At 41.4% G+C, this 21,794-nt stretch overlaps 1 protein-coding gene across 1 annotated transcript in view; it reads right to left on the reverse strand.

Moving 5' to 3' along the window:
- Nucleotides 1-21,794, reverse strand: part of SPIDR (scaffold protein involved in DNA repair) — a 193,533-nt gene that overhangs the window by 122,525 nt on the left and 49,214 nt on the right. Inside the window, exons 6-7 of the mRNA XM_056854920.1 lie at nucleotides 4,946-5,202; nucleotides 1,685-1,785 (exon numbers count right to left, since the gene is read on the reverse strand). Of these exons, the coding sequence (XP_056710898.1) occupies nucleotides 1,685-1,785; nucleotides 4,946-5,202 (358 nt within the window). The remainder of the gene's footprint in view (nucleotides 1-1,684; nucleotides 1,786-4,945; nucleotides 5,203-21,794) is intronic.

The following is a 21,794-nucleotide window of genomic DNA, read 5'->3' on the forward strand; positions in this document are numbered from 1 at the left end:
GCTGTTATATCTTCTGGAAAAATCTGGTTAATCAATGAGATTGTGTCTTTTACTGGAACCTTGGTAAAGAGGGATACAACATCAAAACTGACTAATATATCCTGTGGAAAAAACATAACCTACAAACAGTGTTTAAACCCACCAAGAAAATACAACAAATGCTACGATCAGCAAAAGACAAAAGAGACCCCCTCACCTCTGCAGGAATATATCGTATACCTTGCAGCTGCGGAGAAGTTTACATCGGGACCACAAAACGCAGAATACAAACAAGGATAAAAGAACATGAAAGATACTGCAGACTTGGCCAACCTGAGAAATCAGCAGTGGCTGAACATGGACTGACACAAACAGGACACAGGGTCTTATTCCAAGACACTGAAAGACTGGACAATTCTACCAACTATTTTGTCAGATTGCACAGAGAAGCCATTGAAATTCATAAACATCAGCACAACTTTAACAGAAAAGAAGAGAGTTTAAGAATGAATAAGGCTTGGCTTCCTGTCCTAAAAAACCTCCAGACTAACAAAGACTGTAGTCAACAATAGCCATGCAGATTAGCTTTGGACTTCACACATTAACAGATCACTTCAGGATACAATGGTTCCATATTAACATACCACACCGTCATTAGCACATTATCTTGATACTTACAGGACAATGACTAGCACATTACTTTTGAAGGACAATGACTCAGCTCAAACCCAACCCCTTTCTGACTATATCTTCCTACACACTTGAGACTGAGAGACACTGTCCTTCAGTGTTACTACTCTGAAGATGCCTGCCACAGTTGCTGGCGAAACGCCAGGAAAGAAAATTCCAAGACCACGGTTACACAACCCGGATAACCTACAAGAACCTATGAACTGTGACCGTGAAAGCCTTCAACAAAATTTGATTATTCTTTAATAAAATCCTTAAAATTCAAAAAAGCCTCTTTATTGGAAACCTTTTCTACTGATACGCTCATTCCTGTAAAATTTGGTTCAAAGATTCCCCATGCCAACCTCTCGCAAAGCTCTACCAGTTTCCAGTTTCCCTCAATAAAAGGAGATCCCTCTATTTGCGTAGCAGAACCATCAGAAAGCAAAGGTTGCCACAGTTGCTGGCGAAACGTCAGGAAAGAAAATTCCAAGACCACGGTTACACAGCCCGGATAACCTACAAGAACCAATGAACTCTGACCGTGAAAGCCTTCGACAAAGGTGTAACTATTTCACCAGAATACCTGTATCAGCTGTTAAACAAGAGCAACAACAAACAACGAACATACTAACAATGGCAGGCTTTCAGTCTTCACCTACGATGCAGAATATACTGTATTCTATTTTTTAAGGTGAGAGGAAACACTAAAAGCAGGCAGCACAGAAGGATCCAGTTTTCGAATCAGTCCAGATATGGGATGTCCGGATAAGGGATACTCTACCTGTATTATGTTGATGTTGTAACACTAATACATTTTTTCCTGTTTTCACTGAAGAATCGGAATGATACCCAGTTACTGCACAATGTTACTGCACAATGTACCCAGTTACATTGTGCAGGGGGTTGGACTTGATGGCCCTGGTGGTCCCTTCCAACTTTATGATTCTATGAATCTAACAAGAGCAGGTATATTGTGTGGAAGTGGTCCACAGAGTTCAGTTAGGAAACACAGACGTTCTACTATACTTCTTACCTGTTGGTGTTTGATAATCTGAAATACAATGATGTCGCCAAAAGCTAACGGTAGCCCTCTCTCGATTCTGCAGCCTATTCAATCGTTCTGCTAGTCCTCCTCTACAGGGAACAAAAGATTACACAATTATACCTAGATTAACTTTTTTACCTAAATACTACAAGTCAGATGTAAAGTATACTTTCTGGACTCCTCTTTACGGCCAAAGGGACTCTGTAAAAGAACACTTGCATAAACCAATGCAAACATGTTCGGTATCTTGTACAACCTCCATTTTGTAGAAACTGTGTTCGTATACTATTTATCTCCAGTGTTCCAGGAATAAGAAGAGGAGTAAATCGAAAGCAGTATGAGAGGACTCTTTGGGTCAGTGCAACTCTCTTAACGAAGAGTGTAATTTCAGCCACAACTGTCTGTTGGGTATACTTTCACCACTGGCCTACAGCAGATTACTGGAAGATGTGTGACCACTGGCAAAGAGTCTGTCCCAAAATAATTTTTACACATACATGACCTCATGATTCATTTCAGAAGCTGGGTCAAGTGTGCACTTTCAGTGGACCAGAAATTGTTCATGGTTAAAATAGTTCAGTATTTGAAAGGGGAAAAGGGAATGGCATGCAGTGTAAATATGCTTCAGGTACTATTGCAGCAGTGTTGGAAAGTACAATTCAGATCTAATATAGCCCACATTACAAAAGTCATTTTGGCTGAAGTTGCCTTTGAGCTGGTGACATGTTGAACAAATGCTTCTATTTATAATTCAAAAGTTCAGGTGAGGCCATGCTTGAAATTCCCTCGAAGGTGGGGGGACCGCTGTGTTTTGTTGCGTGAGGCCCAGCATTATTGCACTAAGGAAGCCGGTCAGTGTACCGGCCTACAGGCGTTTAAAGGCATAGACAGCATTTGAAGAACTGAGATGCTTCATCTGACTTTACCTATGCTATATTGAACTAAGTGTCTGATATATATAGCTTATGTTGGGACAGAGTAACAGATTCATTTTATTAGCAACCTTGGACAAGTCATGAATAGTTTAAAAATGCATTTATGTTTGGTTTCTTGATTTTAAAAAGTCTAAATGCTAAACATCAAAAAAGCATGAAATCTACACATGCTAAAAGGATTTAAATGATTGCCTTTTAAAAATGTGTTTTATATACTTTGCTTCTAAGCTATTACGTTTATACAGCAGAAACTGTTCCTTGAAGATAAGTACTGTCTTTTTAAAAGTTTCATAATTTCAATAACCATGCTTTTGAAAAAACAGCTAAAATCATAAAAAATGGAAATCCAAAAAAATGAGTTATTTGGAAATGACAAGACTCAAGAAGTCCAGAATATTTTATAATCACATAGATCCTCGTAATTATCAGCCAAAAGAGACTTATGAAAGAAAGAAGTTCGCAAACAGTACATAAATGTGCCTGCCTGTCTGCTGCTAGCTCCCTTTTTCTGTGTATAAAGGTAGTTGTAGTAGCTTGTAGCTTGCAAAGAAATCTAAACAACAGCTTACAGGCTCAAACAAGGCCTACTGTACCTAATATTCAGTACTGCCATTCAATGCTTTGATACTTTCTTTCTTAAAAGTTTGCAATAAAAAGCCTCCTTACAAATATTTATCACTACCAAAAATCCTAACTGCAAGCCCATCAGCAATTTACATTTTTTTCCAAGTAATCTTAACCTAAGTTAGACCATGCACTGAGTGCAAAGGAGTGTTACTTCAAAGCTACAAACCAAGCTCCTCATTTCACAGTGATAAAAACAAAGAAGTTAGGGTCAAAACAGACATGACACTGGGGATTCCACATCAGGAGCTCCCAAGCACTTTGTTTGAAACAGGAGGTAATAAGGACCCCAGTACAAGGAAAGGAAGGGCAGGTTTAATCCTATCCTATGACAATGTTTTCCCAACTTTAAACTGTCTCAAGGAGGTATTACTTGCCCTGCTGGATCAAACATACATTCACTCTGTATGCTGCATGTATCTTTGCCACAATGGGCCAAATATCAGCATTACGGGGCCATTTCAGGTTAAGAAAACAGCATGAACCAGCTCACTGTGAGTGGGGCTTTGTACTAAGCTACTCTGTGACTTCATGTGATCATTTAACAGACAGTAGTGGGCTGGTTCACATGTAATGCCGAACTACAGCCTCCCCCCTTTATTCACACTTACTCCCTCCTGAACTTTTCTTTCACAATAAACTGTTATTTCCCTTACATCCGAAATGGCAAACTATATATTGCTTTGTCTTCCAAACAGAAAACTAGAAACCATGTTTTGATCTTTGTTTCCCATTCTGGTTTGATGGGCAAGTACACATGGTAGTGTGCTGGTTCGGACATAAAAGCAAACAATGGTACACCTAAACAGAAAGCATGGAGAAAAGAACTGGAGCACACAAGGAGAGGAAGGAGCACACAAGCTCATGACAATGCTAACGGCGTTACACGTGAATTGGCTCACTTTGGACAGCAAGTGCTTCTCCCATCCTGCATAACCTCTGCCCCCAATTCTGAGAGGTTTTGCAATAGTTAAAAAATCATTCTTAAAAGTAGAATAATAAGAGTGCTTATGCTTTTAAAAAGAAAATGATGGGCTGCTTGCATGAATTGTGTGGGAGAGGCAAGACTGACTGGTAAACCAGAATTCTGTCCGCAGCATTGCAAAGCCAAGAGGAAGGCAAGCTCATACCACAGATGAACAAAATATAAGCCCTTTTTTAAATTACACCAGTCTTCACCCTGACATGATCTACTCCTCTCACGTGATCGTCATCTTAGTTTTCACCAGGTGATTTACTTGTTTGAGAGCATGTTATGTGTGAAAATCTCACATGGCACAGCTTCGAGTTCAAGAATTCCTCAAACACATCATCATTTGACATGAGCTACAATTTTCATATCAGGAAGGTTTCAAACAAATACTTGCCCATATATATAAAAAGAAATGGGATAGTTGTGAAAAGAGATTGTATCTGAGCAGTTAAATATTTGATTGTTTGGGGTGGGGACTAGTTATGTGAATACTTTGACAAACTACACAGATATTGTGATCTCAACTCATCATCTAGTGAACTTCTGAAAAATAATTTGAGCTTGCAGGGATGAGTCACTATCTTAACTTTTGTTGCACAACCCTTCCTTTCCAAAACAAAGTTGTCAGATATTTAACCCTTATGTGGATGTCTGCAGTGTTGAAGTAGTGCTGGTTAACATTTGAATCATTACATGTAAAGAGTCAGATATATATACCGTAGTAATTTTCTTTTCTTTGCAGAATTATCTAGGCTCTTCAAACTCTTGTCTATCTCTTTCTTAGGCGTTTGCAGAATAGCCTGAGCAGATTTCAACCACTCAGTTGCTGATCTTCCAGTATCCAGCTCAGACCCTGCTCCAAGACTTAACCGGAGTTTTTTTGGCAGTTCTAAATTAGCAGCAGTAGTTTCTACTTGGCATTCTTCTATGTTTTCATTGTCTGAGGAATATTCTGAAATTTCTATAGATGTTATCTGCAGAAAAGAAAATATAATATGCTCATTGTAAGAGAAGCAAGCCAACTGTCACAGAATCACTAAGAACAGAGAACAATACAATTGGATAAACTACTAACAATGTCTGATATAATTTACCAAGACAAAATGATGGCTGAGAGTAACCAGGATTTATATTGCTGAAATGTTCTTTCTATGTTATACTAATTAAGATGATAATTAGATAATTACAAGGCCATGGCTCAGTAATAGAGGCCCTGCTTTGCCGAAAGAAGGTCTTAAGTATAATCTGTAATATCATCAGGTAAAAGGATCCCAGGCACTAGGAAAGACCTCCCTTTGCGGGAGACCCTGAGCACTTGCTGCTATTAAGGGTAGATAAATACAGAACTGGATGAAGCAATGATTTGACAATATAAAGCAGATGTGTATGTAGGGTTGCCAATTGTCCCCTCTGCCTGCTGACCACCTGAAGGTCGGTGGGCAAAGGTGCACGCACGCGTGCATACCGCGTGCAGTACTTCCGGTTTAGAACCGGAAGTTCCGCCTCACGAGGGGCCTTTACCTCTTAGTTTGAGTGGTAAAAGGCCACTTTACCACTCAAACTAAGAGGTAAAGGCCTTTTGCGAGGCGGCACTTCAGGTTCTAAACCAGAAGTGCAGCGCGTGTGTTGGCACACGCACACACGCTTTAATGCAAAAGCCTCCAGCCAGAGGAAAAGAGGGACCTGGCAACCCTATGTGTATGTGCTTTAAAATAAGATTTAAAAATTATGTGTATCTCCATAGTGTTTCAGACAACCAAGGTTCGTTCAAAAAAGGTGGGCCAAAAAAAAAAAAAACCCTCTAAAAAGGAGAAACCCCACTGAAGTTAAGCATGAAATTTCATTTTGTCACTGAGACACACTCCAACTTTACAATAACTGTAATCATAAAAACGTTTGTTCCATTTACATGGAGCAGTGGACCAGCAAGGATTTCTTAGGCCTAAGGCTAATTCTTTCTTGGTCTTCTTTGTGCATCTGCCAGGCAAGGATACTTGCAGCTCAACAAATTACCCTGTTGGTGCATATATTCACCTAAGCCAGATTTCCTTGCCAGTAGGTCTGACACAAACTATAAACAGACTTGCTTGAGATAAATAACTGCTCATCTGTCTGCCCCTTTGCTACTTTTTTATCAACCCAGAATTTGCTGAGAACTTTTTCTGCTCGTTTGTCCCACTTCTGATTAAACCATTGACATCTAAATTTTGTGCAAGCGTAGGAAGACGCATACATTGAATAAATTAAAGATTCCTGCCAAGCCACAGAAGAGGCTACTTAGTCCAATTAAACGAGCAGGGAGCCCATGACTCCCTTCCTGGGAAGGTCATTTACAGGACAAGACTGCTCACTTCCCAGTGAAACCTCAGCAGAGATTGTAGAAGGCTCATCAGAAAACTGCCCAATACTGTTAAAGAGTGTACACCTATAAGCAGAGGTTGTGACATGAGTACAGCCTGGTGTGACATGAGTACAGCCAGACAGCTGATAAAAAGGTCCTTGGTCTTACAGAATCTCTTTCTGGCTACCTGTAACTTGTGGGCCCCTGCCCCATTACTAGGGCCAGTGAGAGGAGGGGAAGAGTATGGCTTGTGGTTGTTGCACCTTTCCGCGACTGATCCATGCCACCGAGAGGCCAAGCCAAGCTGCGGAGGCATTGGTAGCAGTGCTGTGGCTTAACACGTTCCCAATCATGAGCAGTATAAGCAGATGCTACTGGTTTAGCTCATGCCAGTCATACAGGTTTAAGTCATCCTGGGTCTGAGCTAAGCTCCTTCAGATAGTAATGTTCTCAGCAATGAAAGAGACAATGACAAGTATACTCTGCACCCTTTGTCCCCCTACCAGAGCTGTACTCCCGTGAGTCTGTCAGCACACCGAGGATCAACTTGCTTGAGTCCGACTGCCCATTATTGACTGTAGTAAGTGACTTTAAGCCTGGATGGGCCTCTCTATAGGCCTGCAACCTTGCACAATGAACAAGACCAATGCAGTGTTATTTTATGTTGTAATCAAGAAAACACATTCATTCTTCTGTCCCAGAGTTTATTTCTGAAATTATTACAGGCATGATAGCATTAAACCAGTGACTATCACTAGAGTTGCCAAGTGCCAGGTGGTGGCGGGTAAACTACTGCCAATCTACCGGGCTGCCCGCCGACCAGCTGAGGGCCGGCGCGCACGTGTGATGTGTAGGAGCACGTGTGATGCTCCTACATCAATTCAGGGTTTACCCTGAAGCGATGTGGACGCTCCAGCAAATTCAGCCAAAACTCTATGGTTTCCATACAGTTTCGGCCGAGATTGAGAGCGTCCCCATAACTTCCAAGTAAGCCGGAAGTGATGTAGGCGCACCGCGCACCTAGTAAGCCTAAATCACTCACTATTTCCCCCTCTCATTTTCCCCAGTGCAAGAACCTGAGAACTATGAAGAAATATTAATGTGAGGATTGAATATATCACTTATAGAAATGATAGTTGCCTCCCTTGGACTGAAAAGCTACTTCAAAAGAGTGTAATTAGGAGCAGAGAGACAGCACAGAAAAGGCACTTAACCCTTTCCCTGCACAAATTATACCACATCAAGGAGGTTCCCCCGCTCCACCATGGAGTATCAAATGCACACCCAGTCCTCCCTTCCCAAAGTGGCTTTTCATGCCCCAAAGGGGAAAGCACGGGGCTGTTAGGCTGCCATTACCCTTGTATGCATTTTGCATGCAGATGACCCTCAGTTTTCATTATTTTGAAGAAAGATTCTAGACCCCTTAATGATGGAATCTTGCCTAAAAACTTGCAGCCGCTCATTTGAAGAATCAAGCTTCCCCATTCATTCCAACAGGGGAAGCAGATCTATATATGCACAATGACATGAGTGTACAAAGACCTCTGGGTTGGGGCATTAGCCTCTAAATCTGAAGGCTGCAGTCTGGATTGGATCCAACTAGCTTGTTCACATGTCTCCTAATTCCCTAGAGTGGATTTGATTTAAATCCATTAAATCAAATTGATTTAAATCATGATTTAAATCACTAGTCAGTAAGACTAGATTTAAATAATGGTTTTCTACACTCTTTTATGGCCTGCTGCCATTATAGGTTTTCTCCTACAGGGAAAAAATCATATGTTAAACCTCAGGCTACACACACAAAGATACCAAGACTTGTGGAGTGTTCTAGTCAAAAGGTTTCGCTTTCAGTTTTACTGCTTGTCCCTCCCTCCTCACAGTTAGTTCCTTGTGCAGATCTATTCTACTGTACTTCAAACAATCTTCTATTCATTGAACTTCTTGAAAAGTAGCAGTTAAGGGGTAAGAGGCTGATTCTGTGTACATAAATTTGCACAGGAGCAATGGGATTAAGGTATTTTTCTCAACTCTGTTTTTTTATAACATTTTTGCTATGAAGAAGAGGGATGTTATCTCTGCAAACATAAATTCAGTTTTGAGAACTGCAAAACCAAGAATATGCTATAATACCTTCTAGATAGAAAAATTAACCCATATAATCTTACAGAAACCTCTGGAGGAGCATGACATTGTGAATGGATTAATGGAATTGGTTTACCAAAAGAAATTAAACTTTGCATGAATATACAGCCTCATGCTACATAATTAAAACCTAATCCTTATTTCATGATGAACAACCTTTGGACCAATGTATCTTAAATAGAAACTATCTTTAGATAGATTTTTCCTCAAAACACATTTTTTTAAAAAACATCCAATTTAAATTAAAAAGTCCAATCTGAATTTTAAAAATCTGATGTTTAATTTTAAAAACAACAACACATTGATTTTTTTTATCCATCCTGTAATTCCCTTTCTTATTAAAGGCCCCATCCCAAATGCCTTTTGTGTGGGATGGTCCTATTGGGGGGGGGGGGGGAGTACAGAACCTTCTCTGTTTTTCACCAGCCAATAAACTGAGTGGAGTCATCCCGGTTTGCTGAATGACAACCTGCCACTCCATCAGAGCTCCTCGCTACTTTTGTTCAGCTGTAAACATCCAGTATCCATTGTTTATCTTACACAATTAAAACTGAAATTCAAAACAAAGTGCAAAAAATTGAGAATGTATATGTAAAATAAACACATTTTCCCCCTGGTGTAGTAGAATTTTATTTTCATTAGCACAGAACTGTTTCAACAACAACAAAACCTTTAATTTTCTTAACATCCAAGTTCCCCCCTTATCCAACTCCATCCCTTGTTTACATATTTTCTTATAGCTTGGCAGTTTTCCAAAAAGTTAAACATGTTCAATGTATATACTTCAAAACATTGCTTAAATTTGCTTCATTTAGCTTTAACACATAGAATGTAATTAAACATAACTGTTCAGAGCAAAGCCCTGGGAGAAGTTGGCACACAAAACACGTTAGCATTGCTCAAGGCAGAAACCAGCAACAGAAGGATCTCTGCTAGGCTATGCTTGCCCCTCGCTTGGTTTTGGCAATGTCCCCAAAGCGCTGTACTGCTTAAATGAAATCCTTACATTTGCCACATATTTATATTTAAACAGTAATCTCAGTTTTTTTAATGCATTCTAATAAAATAAATAAAACAAATCTTTCCCAATTTACATCTGCTGATAAGTGCACGTTTGTGCCTACTTGGGTTTTCATTTCAGATACCTGAATTAATCTCAAATTTCTACACACTAACAATGTAATCCTAAAGGGAGTTATACCCTTCTAAACCCATTTACTTCAATAGACTTGGAAGGGTGTAACTCTGCTCAGGATTGTGATCTAGCAGTGCCAAAACAAAATGTTTAGTTTCCCACATTTCTTTCTACAACACTTTTCCACCAATATTCATTACTTGCCAAATTCCATGTAGTCTTCAAATGACTTTTTGGCTCGGCAAAGCTGAGTTGAAGTTGAGCAAGATTGTGTGATTTAACCTGCTTCTTTCCAATAATGTGTTATACATATGATGTTTAAATTTCTCATCTAAAAGTTCTAGGCTTTTAAGCTCACTGGTATGACAGATAATTGTGCCCTTCTTCAATAGGAGGCAGTGATGAGAGATTATGGGAGCCTCCTAAAATTCCAGAAAAGGCAAAACAAAAAACCCCTACTAGGTACCTTTCCCAGCTCTATCAGTCTGTGCAGCACCACATTATTTCTTCCTCCATTTGCTTCTCAGACACAACTTAATTTTTACTTCACATATGTCACTTCATGTTTTAGGTACACCCTGGTTCTTTTAGGTTATTCTTCCACTTGAGTTCTTAACAAAAATGAACCAATCTTCTCTTGACAACCCCTATCTGCCTCATACTTTGATTTCATTTGCGATCATTTTGTTTCACATGTTTCTCTTCACCTTATTTTTCTATCAACTGCTTGTGCTCATGCATCACCACTATATTCCCTTAACTGACTCCTCTTGTATTTTCATCAGCTACAACATTTTCTGATATAAGTCTATGTTCACCAGTTTGTTCCTTATGTTCACATTACTCTCTTACATAGGCTTCATATGTCCATCTACCTGCTTCCTATATTGGAATTCTTTCTCACCTAGTATGTATTTCTCATACCACAACCTACTTAAAAAACTGTTAATATGCCTTTCCCCTTCTGGGTCTTCCTGCCAAACTGACATTTATAAATGTTTCTTGGTCCAGAGCTCATCTTTGTAGTTGCTCTCCTTCTTTTCTCTTTCTACTTGTTCATGTAGATTTATTTCCTAGTTAATAAGCCTACATTCAGGGACCTGTCATTTTAAATTCTGGCTAGTGCCTAGGATTCTTTATAAATCAAATCAGGAGGAAAAGGGATGGGACCACGCTATCTTTGAACCCCAATAATTTTTAATCATATATGGGGGAAGCACCTTCACAAACTGTAGCACCTTCAGAAAAAACGGTGGCCAGTTCTGACAGATTTATTAGTTTTTTAAAAAAAGTATAGGTCTGCTTGAAGTAACAGCTTTACATAGTCAACAGTGGATATGTGAAGGACTAAACATGATTTAACTGTATGTGTATTAGAGCATTTGCCCTTTGTTACAGCATGATTCTTTAGATTATGGAAGAAGTCCTTCATGAATGGGTATGAATAAGTTACAATGGATGAGTTTTCAGACGCATGCTCATCACTTCACCATCAAATGACAACTTGTCTGGGCAACCTACAGTGTAGATATGATCAATAGGTGTGATTAAAACCAGGGGGCAAATACTAAATTTTTCAATGTGTTAACCATTAAAAAATAATATTATGCATGCAGGATATGGTCTGAACACATGAAGCTGCCTTATGTTGAATCAGACTATTGATCCATCAAATTAGTACTGTCAACTTAGACTGACAGTGGCTCTCCGAGCTCTCAGGCAGAGTTCTTTCATCACCTTACTGTCTGATCCTTTTAAGCTGAAGATGTCAGTGACTGAAACTGCAACCTTCTGCATGCCAAGCAGATGTTCTACCAGTGAGTCACAGCCCTTGTCATGGTCTAGAATTTTGAAAATTTCAATAATAATACGTCTTTAAATTGCACATCAAATGTTGTAGGGTTACACAGTATTCTTGATTTTATTTTAATAGCATTGATTGTAATGGAGAAATTTTTACTGCGGGTTTTAAAAAAAATAACAGATCATGATTAATTCATTTTTATATTGCCTCAATCATAGAAGTTCTAAAGTGGTAAAAAAAATTAAACACAAATCACAACCCACAGAATTTAACTTTTAACAATGTTATTTTATTGAACTCACTTGCCCATGACAGATTTAATGGAGAAGACAACCCCAAGGCTATCCAGAGAGCCCCTAGATGGAAACAAATCCCCCTCCTAAGTTCCTTACACTTCTAGGACCTATGCAGCCACAGGTACAGGCCAGGAGACTCATCCTTCGTTGCACCAGAGAAACACAGCAGGAATTAAATTCCAGTTAATGATGAGATAGACCAGTGAGAAACTTGACTCTTAATCAAGGGCTCATCTTGTGACCCATGGGATCTCCCCACAGCCAGGCCAAAATGAATGACCAGTGTTTGCTTTCATATCTCTCACATATCTTCATGCAAGCATATGCAATCAGGTTGTGATAGTCCTGACAGGATTAACAGGCACATACATTAATAAAAAAAAACTATATCAAACCATATTCTAGGATTCCATATTTCTCTCATCCATGAGCCACACTGTTTTTTCTGCTGCCAGTACACACTTTGACAGAGCAATCCAAAGGAGAGGATAGCTTCACTGGGGACGGTGCACCCCCGGCATCACCGTGCCACCTCCTGAACAGTTTGCTGTGCCGAGGCAAGCAAGCCGCACAGGAAAATTCCCCCAAAGCCCATGAAACGAATGTATGCAGTTTCATGGACTATGCCACCATTTTTGTTGGTGTAAGTTCACACCAGCAAAAGGGGGTGTTTCCAGGGCAAAACGGTTTAAGGAGCTGACAGCCCCACCCCTGGGAATGCCTCTTTTGGCGCTGGCACAAACCCTTGCACTGGAGATATGTTGCAGCCGTGGCTGCGCCAGTGATAGTGCATGGCGCTGCTGCACCGCTCCCCAGCACCAGCAAAATAGCCTGGCACTGGTGTTGGTGCCCATTTGGACGGCTCAAGTGGCATTCTTCTAATGTTACATTCTGCTGGCCAGACTACTGCTAATCAGAATTTCTCCCTAGACTTGGTTAATGCTCCCTTGCCTAGTTGAGAGGGACCAGCCACTATATTCAGAACTGAAGAGCAGTGTTAACAAAGCCCAGTGCAAAAAGCAGAACAATTTCATTTTCTGCATTATGAAACTCTGTTTGTTAGATAATCATGCCATTGTGGAAGCCCAGTAAACCTCACTTACATTAGTTGTTGAACTAGTCCTGGTGACTGATGATCTCAAATCATTCAGGACAGGGAATACAGAATATTAAAATATTCTAGTTATCTCTTTCATGGTATTAAATATCTTATAGGGTATACATAAAATTACAGTAAGAAATATGAAATAAATATCTTATATACAGTGAGGGGGGAAAGTATTTGATCCCCTGCTGAATTTGCCCGTTTGCCCTCTGACGAAGAAATGACCAGTCCATAATTTTAATTTTCTTCCTCATATCAAAATCACTCAGTTAAATTTGGACGCTTTCTACCCTCTGAACCTTTTTTTATATAGAGGCTTATGGCAAAGAAGAAAATTCAGGTACACACCCAAACTTTAATTCTTCTTTAGTTCTGCGCACAGTACTGTGGGTGACACCTGCTTTCTTCAAAGTATAAAACCGCAGAAAGGCAACAGTCAGATTGTGAAAGATTAAACACTAATGCGTGGGCAATGCTTACCATGATGAGAAACACAAAGAAATAATAGGTCTGTAGGTCCTTGTTTTTTCTCAGAATAGCAAGTCCAGACAATAAATTCAACTACTGCTAAATAATTCTTATTAGTGATGCTTTTACCTCTGCTATGTTTTTCATTTCTTCGTGTGCAAGATCATTCTTTATACTACACTTAGTAATGAGATTTTTGGAGACACATGTTCAGATTAGAAAATTATTTTAAACAAGGTGCAAGAACTTTCTGCGTAAAAATACAGCACTCTAAGGGCCAGACAAATTTATATCCAAGCCAGTGTGGTGTAGTGGTTAAGAGCAGTGGACTCTAATCTGAAGAACCGGGTTTGATTTCCCACTCTTCCACATGAGCAGTGGACTCTAATCTGGTGAACCGGATTGGTTTCCCCACTCCTACACATGAAGCCAACTGGGAGACCTTGAGCTGGTCACAGCTCTCTTAGAGCTCTCTCAGCCCACCTACCTCACAGGGTGTCTGTTGTGGGGAGGGGAAGGGAAGGTGATTGCAAACCGGTCTGATTCTCCTTAAAAGGTAGAGAAAACCGGCATATAAAAAACAGTTCCTCTTCTTCCTCTATCACATTGAGGATTTTTTTTAGAGTTAAGGAGGAGTGTGGGCAATCTTTCCACAGTGTGCCGCTTATTTCCAACCCAGTTTCTCTCCCCCTTTCCAATACATTTATCCTCCTCAACTGAACTCCCAGCACCAGGAGTGAGCTCAAAGTAGAGAAGGAGGACTGGAAGGTAAGTGGCAGAAACAGGAAATGTTCACAACCCTCGCATGCATCCCTTTTTTTGCACTACGGATCAGAGTGTTCTCCTTCTAATCCCTGCTTTAAACATAACAGTAGCAGACTGAGATTTAAATAAAATTCTTCTTCTGCACTCATGTCTAATTTAGCCCTAAAACAAGTATAGTAAACTATTGGCTACCACAGCCCGCACGTGAGCCACTAATTCTTTGAAAGAGAGGTGAAGAGTGAGGAAAGGTATAAAGTCTGGTTCACCAAAATACACTGTTTAGTGCTCAAGCTTTTATTAATGATTACTACCAATGGTTACAGGAGCCCCGTGGCGCAGAGTGTTAAGCTGCAGTACTGCAGTCAAAAGCTCTGCTCACGACCTGAGTTCGATCCCGACAAAAGTCTGTTTCAGGTATCTGGCTCAAGCCTTCCATCCTTCCGAGGTCGGTGAAATGAGGACCCAGCTTGCTGGGGTTAAAGGGAAGATGACTGGGGAAGGCACTGGCAAACCACCCTGCAAACAAAGTCTGCCTTGGAAACGTTGAGATGTGACGTCACCCTATGGGTCAGGAATGACCCAGTGCTTGCACAGGGGAACTTTACCTTTTACCTACCAATGGTTACAGTTAGGAAAGGATTATATTATGCTGGAAAAGACCAGATTCTTAGTGCTGCTTTTAAAAAGTTAACTCTGGGGCTTAACGCACGGCCAATTTGTCTCGCTTTTGTGCCTTAATAGTAGCGAATCTCCATGGTTCACACGCACGACCGTCCAAGGGCTGCGCATCGGACCCACCTTAGTCGCGAATTAAGGCAAAAAAAACCAGGTTAATCAATCCCTGGTTTATAGCGATCTTTTCGGTTCTAATCCGCTACTTTTTTTTAATTCCGCTACATTACCGGAACGCCGACGTGCGTGTAATTACTCGGCTAGCTCGCTATTAATGCTCCTTACCGGTCTCCTGCGTCCCGCCCCCTTCCCTGCGCGAGCAATTGCCGCTTCCCGTCCCCCGTCCCGCCCCCTTTCCTGTGCGAGCAATTGCTGCTTCCGGTCTCCCGTCCCGCCTTTTTTTAATTGACAGGTTGATACGATGGTATACCGGAACGCTGGCGTTCAAAGAAAAAAAAAAGGGGGAGAATCGCCCTTTGATTGGATAACTCCTCAGCCAATCCTTGGGCGATGTCACTCCCCTGCTATCCCGTATTGCGAACTATCCCACATTATATGGTTGGTTCAAACGCACGGGGAGCCTCCAGCAGCTACTTGTTTCAGACTTAATGTGGGATAGGCTGGCGTCATGCGTTTGATTATCCAGACTTAAATATTGTGGGATTAAAATATTGTGGGATAACAGAGGAGCGAACCAGGAACATTCTGCCCATGCGTTAATGCCCTCTGATTTCCACAAGACCACTCAGCAATTCATGACTACACACTCTGAAGCAAGTCCAGTGCTCTCTCTCCTATGTTGACTCTCAATGAATGTATCTTCCCATTCATTATATGCTGGTCTAAACAGCAAGAGGCCACAATCTGGCAAATTAGCTCCTGAGAATGCTCTATCAAACTCAATAGTAACTACACTGTAAACTAATATCATATGTCACCTTAGGACAAAATGAAGAAAAATCATGTAAATGCAGTGGAAATTTGCAGTTCATCAGATTAGAATTCAGTTACAGTCAACACCACATGTCTTCAGAACAGCATTTAAGTGATATTTAAAATGTGGTTACAACCTTTATTTTATGATTCAGAGATGATACCACTTTCAGAAGCTCAAAATCTTATCACACTGGGGCATAGACTATTATCTCTACATGAAGGTAGCAATCAATATCACTTCCTGGACATGGCGTACACTTTGTGCATTTTTTTTTAGTGTTGACTAGGTGTGTTCTGGCCAAAAGTGTGTACTGACAAGACTCTAGCATAAGTTTTATCCTAAGTCGATCATTAAAATTGAAAGCATCTGTGATCACAAATATTGTTAGATTTGAGGATCCAGGTTAGAGCACAGAAAAGCTCTCTCAGGTCGTTTATGCATGGGAGTTTTACCTGAGGTTCTTTGCTCGCTGGACCCACACTTTCCTGTTGGGAATCTATGCACCAGCAGTCACCAAGCTCAAATCAAGTCCCCGCCCCATTAAATGCTGCTTTGTAATTGGCTTACTTTGCAGTGCTTACTGTGAGAGAAAACCCCTCCCCCAAAAAACCCCAATTCCTGCATAAAAAAATATTTTATGAACAAAAAACGGAGCAATCTGAAATGCGGGGGGAGACAGAAATCCAAGCCTCGGTTTTAAAAAGCCTTTCTTCTGCTCAGAAAGAGCTCCAAGGAAACAGGAAGCATTTGAATCCCCACCTCTTTACATGCTGCTTTGTAACTGGCTGTGAGAGAAACCAAGCTTGTGTGTCCCACGTTTTGCCTTATGCGCAGGGTTTCCATCCGAGCTGAGCTTAGGGGAGAGGGAAGAATTGGATTAACAGAAGAACGGGAAGTCCTGAGATTTGTGAGGGCTGGCAGCAGGGTCATCTCTAATGGACGGAAAACTCATGCATAACTCCAAGGAACAACCAAGACAGACCAGGGGTGAATGTGAGTGAAAATGCCCATGCATAAACGACCTCAAACTGAAATATTGGTTATTGACTTTTTGTTGTTTAGTATTACTATTTCATGAAACATTTAAGCCCAGCTTTGCCAGGGCAGGATATAAGAGTGAAATAAATAAAATAAAAATAAAGTTTATATAGAATTCTGCTGTTAACAGTAAGCCCTGGCCCTCGTTGAAGACAGCCACACAAGCTTTGTTGTCCAGGAAGCTGGGCTGTTCTCCAGGGGGAAATCAGGAATAGAAGCCCACCCACTCCTTCTCCAGGCTTGCTATCTCCCTCTGTCTGGACCATAATTCCAACCAAAGTACAAATAATACTCACCTTGACAGACCGATGGGCAGACTTTGAATAAGGCAGCTTCATATATTCTGTGTGATTGCTACGTCAATTCTTTTGCAAAGTGAAAGGGGAGGTGTTGTGTTTGGCTGTGGCTTCTGTTGCAGCCATTTTGAATCTGACTGTGCCTCCAGTTTTGCAGGCCCTGGAGGAATAGTCTCCCTAGTAACATCAGGGCCTGGTGGGACCTGAAAGAGTTCCACAGGGCCTGCAAAACAGAGCTATTCCGCCAGGCCTATGTGGGCAGCTACTAGCTACCATAAGCTATCTATCGTACTGGCCTCCCCATCCCCTTTTCCCTCCACTTGTCATCTGTGGGGGTGATCCTGCTGTCCGGTCCACAGCAAGTACTACTATCTCAATGCCATCTTGTTTTAAACTGTTTTAAAATATCAAAAATTAAAACACAGAAAGTTAATGTTGTATGGCTTTTGTTGATTTTAGAGGTTGTAATCCGCCCTGAAGATGACTGGGAAAGGCACTGGCAAACCACCCCGTAAACAAAGTCTGCCTCGTAAACGTCGGGATGTGACGTCACCCCATGGGTCAGGAATGACCCGGTGCTTGCAGGGGACCTTTACCTTTTTAACCCGCCCTGAACCTGGTTTAACTGGGGAAGAGGTCAGGCTATAAATGCAAATATAAATAAATAAACAAACAAAGCTCACTCGCTCTCTGTTGTGCAAAAGAAACTCACGACAACAGTTGGTCAGGCCTGAAGGAAGAATGCACCATACACTAGCTAAGGTAAGCCCAGGTGCTTACCACTCCTCCTGATCCTCCAGCGGCTGATACCCTTTTATTTGCATGACAGCAGCCAATAACTAGACCTGCCTTACAATGACCCTGGCCTTGCCTACTTTCTGAAACGATTGGTGGGTACCAGGGGAACCCACAGCTAGTCCTATCCTGATCCTTCAACAGAGATGCATATCACACTTGGTGTGCACAGACACCTCAAGACCTCTGCTAGTAGAGAGCCCTCTTTATGTCTGAATTACTAATATTTTCAGAAAAGCTGAAAGGACCTTCAAATAGCTATGTTTTGCTCTATTAGCCACAAATATAACCATCTCGGCACAATTCCCAAAACAGTTGTCATTGTATCAACTTGTGTACTGTCTCCAATATACTTTGCAGTAGTTTCCATTATGTATTCCATTTGGCCAAAATAACATAACCTATAATATTTTTAAAAGTATGCTGAGGATTAAATCGATCAAAATATGGCTCATATAAAAACTAGTTCCCACATCACTGTCCCAAACAAAACAGCAAACTGCAGTATTACCTACTCTGGATGTGTCAAAATTGGCTTGAAAAAAGCAGTTCAAATAATCCTTATGCACCTACACACCACTCATATCACCTAATACATAATTAATCACTTTCGTAAGAGAATTGAAGTTTGCAGTGCAATTCCACTGAAACCAATGAGCTTACACAAAGTAGCTCCTAATTCAAATATACTGTGCAATTCTTCCTTTAATGCTGGCATCAGCAGTGTCTGCAAGGCCCTTTTCACCTTGCAACAAAATCCAACTGGTCAAACAACATAACTAAACTTATTCCAAGGAATAAAACCAAGGGGATTGGATTCTAAGTAAGAAAAGAAATATAAAGGAAAGAAGGTGCAGCCTTCTTGGATTTGAAGTTATACTCTCCAGCTCTGAGTACAAACATATAGTATAAGTAAAACAGGTTTCACAGGTTATACTCGTCAGACTCAACTACAAGCTGTTGCAGCCTGCCTCTGCTAGAACAGGTTTTTTTCCCTTCCATAATACCCAGATCAACCTAAAATATCAGTGGCCACCTGCTTAGCTGATACTTCAGCTTTATTTCAAAAGCAGCTGTGCCAGCCTAATACATTTTCCAATCTGTGTAGGAGGATAAAGCCTTAATCCCTTTGAAATCAACATAACTAGAAATAAAATAACTGTATAACTACAAATATACAAAGCTGCTGTTTTAATATAAGGAACTTTTTCACAACACAGCTACCGGGTACAGCAATGCTGTACTGTATTGTATAACTGAACCATTTAACACAGCTTTCCTTTTTTGGGTTGTGGGCACTTACAATCACAGCTCCGGTAGTGTTTATGCTGACAACAGCAGCAGATTTACAGACACCTCATTTTGTACTTGGGAAACAAATTTCCAAACATGTATAAGATCAGATACACGGGAAAAACTCTGCATTGCATGAAGCTCCATATAACCTTCCCCTGACATTTTTCTCTCAACAAAAAGTGGATGCTGGAGATGCAAGCAAGAACGGAAGAAAGGAGGGTTGAGAATGGGCAGTTTCCCTGGGGTCTGTTTATCTTCATTCCCCTAAATCTATTCTTCCTCACCTGTAAAAAAATACAGGGGTAACAAGTGGTGCAGATTAACTGGACTGTTGAGAAAGTTAAAATAGTTTACTGAAGTAACGTGTTTTGTTATACTACCCCTAGCTGTTTTTTCCCTCTAAACCAGAGGTGTCAAAGATACGGCCCGTGGGCTGGATAAAGCCCACCAAGGGTTTTATCCTGCCAGCAGAGCCGAGGCAGCCACCCCCTGCTCCGGGCTGGACCATGCAAGCCTCGGCGCGGGTTGCTCCAACCCAGCCAAGCCACCGTCTCTGCACCAGCACTGGCTACATGCAGCGCTTGGTACAGACACAAGGACAGCGGAGGGCCAGCCGAAGGAGGGCACGCTGCACTCAGAACAACATGAGCTGCTTGGCACAAAAGGTAGGCTGCCACGAGTGGCGTGCACAGGGGAGGTGGGAACGGGTGCAAACTGTCGCACAGAGGCACTAGGAGGGAGAGGGACACCTGCTGATCTTCACCGCACACGCACAACCACAGCTTTTGGGCAGCTTTAACCTTCTTGGTGCAGAGGGTGTCATCCGCCTCCTCTGGCTTCTGAGCCATGCCTCGCCCTGATGCTTCAGTCTCTCTGAATTTCTCCTTCTCCCCTCCCCCTCTTTTTAATCAAGGTGTCGCTTTTGCTTTCTTGGAGATAGCCCCATCTCGTGCTCTTTGCTTTGCGCCCGTCCCATCAACCCCCCCTTCAACAGCCTGAAAGACCAGGTGCCTGGATCACGGAAGAAGCCCTTGCTGCCTGGCCAGCCACCAATGTTTCTGCCACAGCAAATCTATTGCAGGCTCCATTGCAGTTTCATGCCCTTCTGGCGTTTCTTTTCCCCATGTTGCTCCACCGTGCCCCTGCTGGGGCTCCGGAAGCCCTGGTCCTGCTGCTTGTTGCAGTGCAGCCTGAGAGGGATTTCGTTATGCTCACAAAGGAGGGGGAAAGAGACAGCCTCAATGGAGACTCTTCTTTGCATAGCCTCCACCCCCCCCTCCCCCGGAGATTTTCATTTGCGGTTTTTCCTGGCAGATTCTTCTTTTCATATAGTTAGCTTAAAGACAATTAAATATAGAGGAGCAGCAGTGGGTGCTGTTGACACTCAACGAACACATCATTCCCCTTTTATTCTTTTAATTCAAACAGTCCAGCTGCTCTTCCATTTTCAAAGCTAGGAAACAACAAATTTAATTGTCAGATGGCTGTTTTAACATTCTGTTTCAGATGCTTTTTGTGGTCTACTGTTTCTTATGGCTGAACTTTAAGCGCTGATTTGTTTTCTTTCTTTGGCTGCAATGTGTTAGATTTTGGATTGGGTCTTAAAGGAAGTTGGGTTTTCCTGTATGATACTTACTAATGATAATTATACAATTTTAAATTTATCGTAACCCACTTTGTGGTCCTGTGTGGGTCAAACAGCCCATTCCTTAAGAGCAGGTGTGACCCCGCGCCAGCATAGGTGCCAGCTTATCATGGAATAAAGTGGAATCTACGCCAACATGGGGGCAAACACGCTGACGTCCGGGAGCCGCTGGCCCCCGCCACCAGCACAGCCACGCCGGCAGGACTTTCCTGGAAGGAAAGATAAAGAGGGAAAGATAGATAAAAGGATAGATCAGCTAGCCAAAACAGCTGAAAACGAAGCATAGAGCAATTCCCAGATATGTTTCAGATACCAGTTGTCTGGAGTAGGACTTCTTTTTCTTTTGTGTCTGAGGTGAGCAATAATGTGTCAGAGTGAACTTCCCTTGAGTAGTATCTCTATCATTTAGGTGTTGCTGCAGAGAAAGTATCCACTCAAAATTGCTACAGCACAGATTTTGACTCCAGATTTTGATACAGTAGTTCAGAGCAAGAGGTGTCAGTTATCAAAGAATGATGATTAAAGAAAAATACTGTAAGAGTGTTATTGTTGTGAACTTGTTTGTATTTTAAGTAAAAAAAATTAATACCTTTAATTGACTTTGCCTGTGTCTTCTACAAAGGTTGTATCTCTGGTACTTGGCATTACATTTTATGTTATTTATTTATTTAATTTGGTACATACAGCCTGGCCTGACCAAGTGATATTTATGTCATATCCAACCCTCTTAACAAATAAGTTCGACTCCCTCCCTCTAAACTGTAATGGTTTATCACCTTGTTTACACTGGAAATATCAAATCCAGAAACCAAATTATCCAGAGCAGTT

Source organism: Euleptes europaea, chromosome 8 (genome assembly GCF_029931775.1).
Source record: "Euleptes europaea isolate rEulEur1 chromosome 8, rEulEur1.hap1, whole genome shotgun sequence".
Taxonomy (NCBI): Eukaryota; Metazoa; Chordata; class Lepidosauria; order Squamata; family Sphaerodactylidae; genus Euleptes; species Euleptes europaea.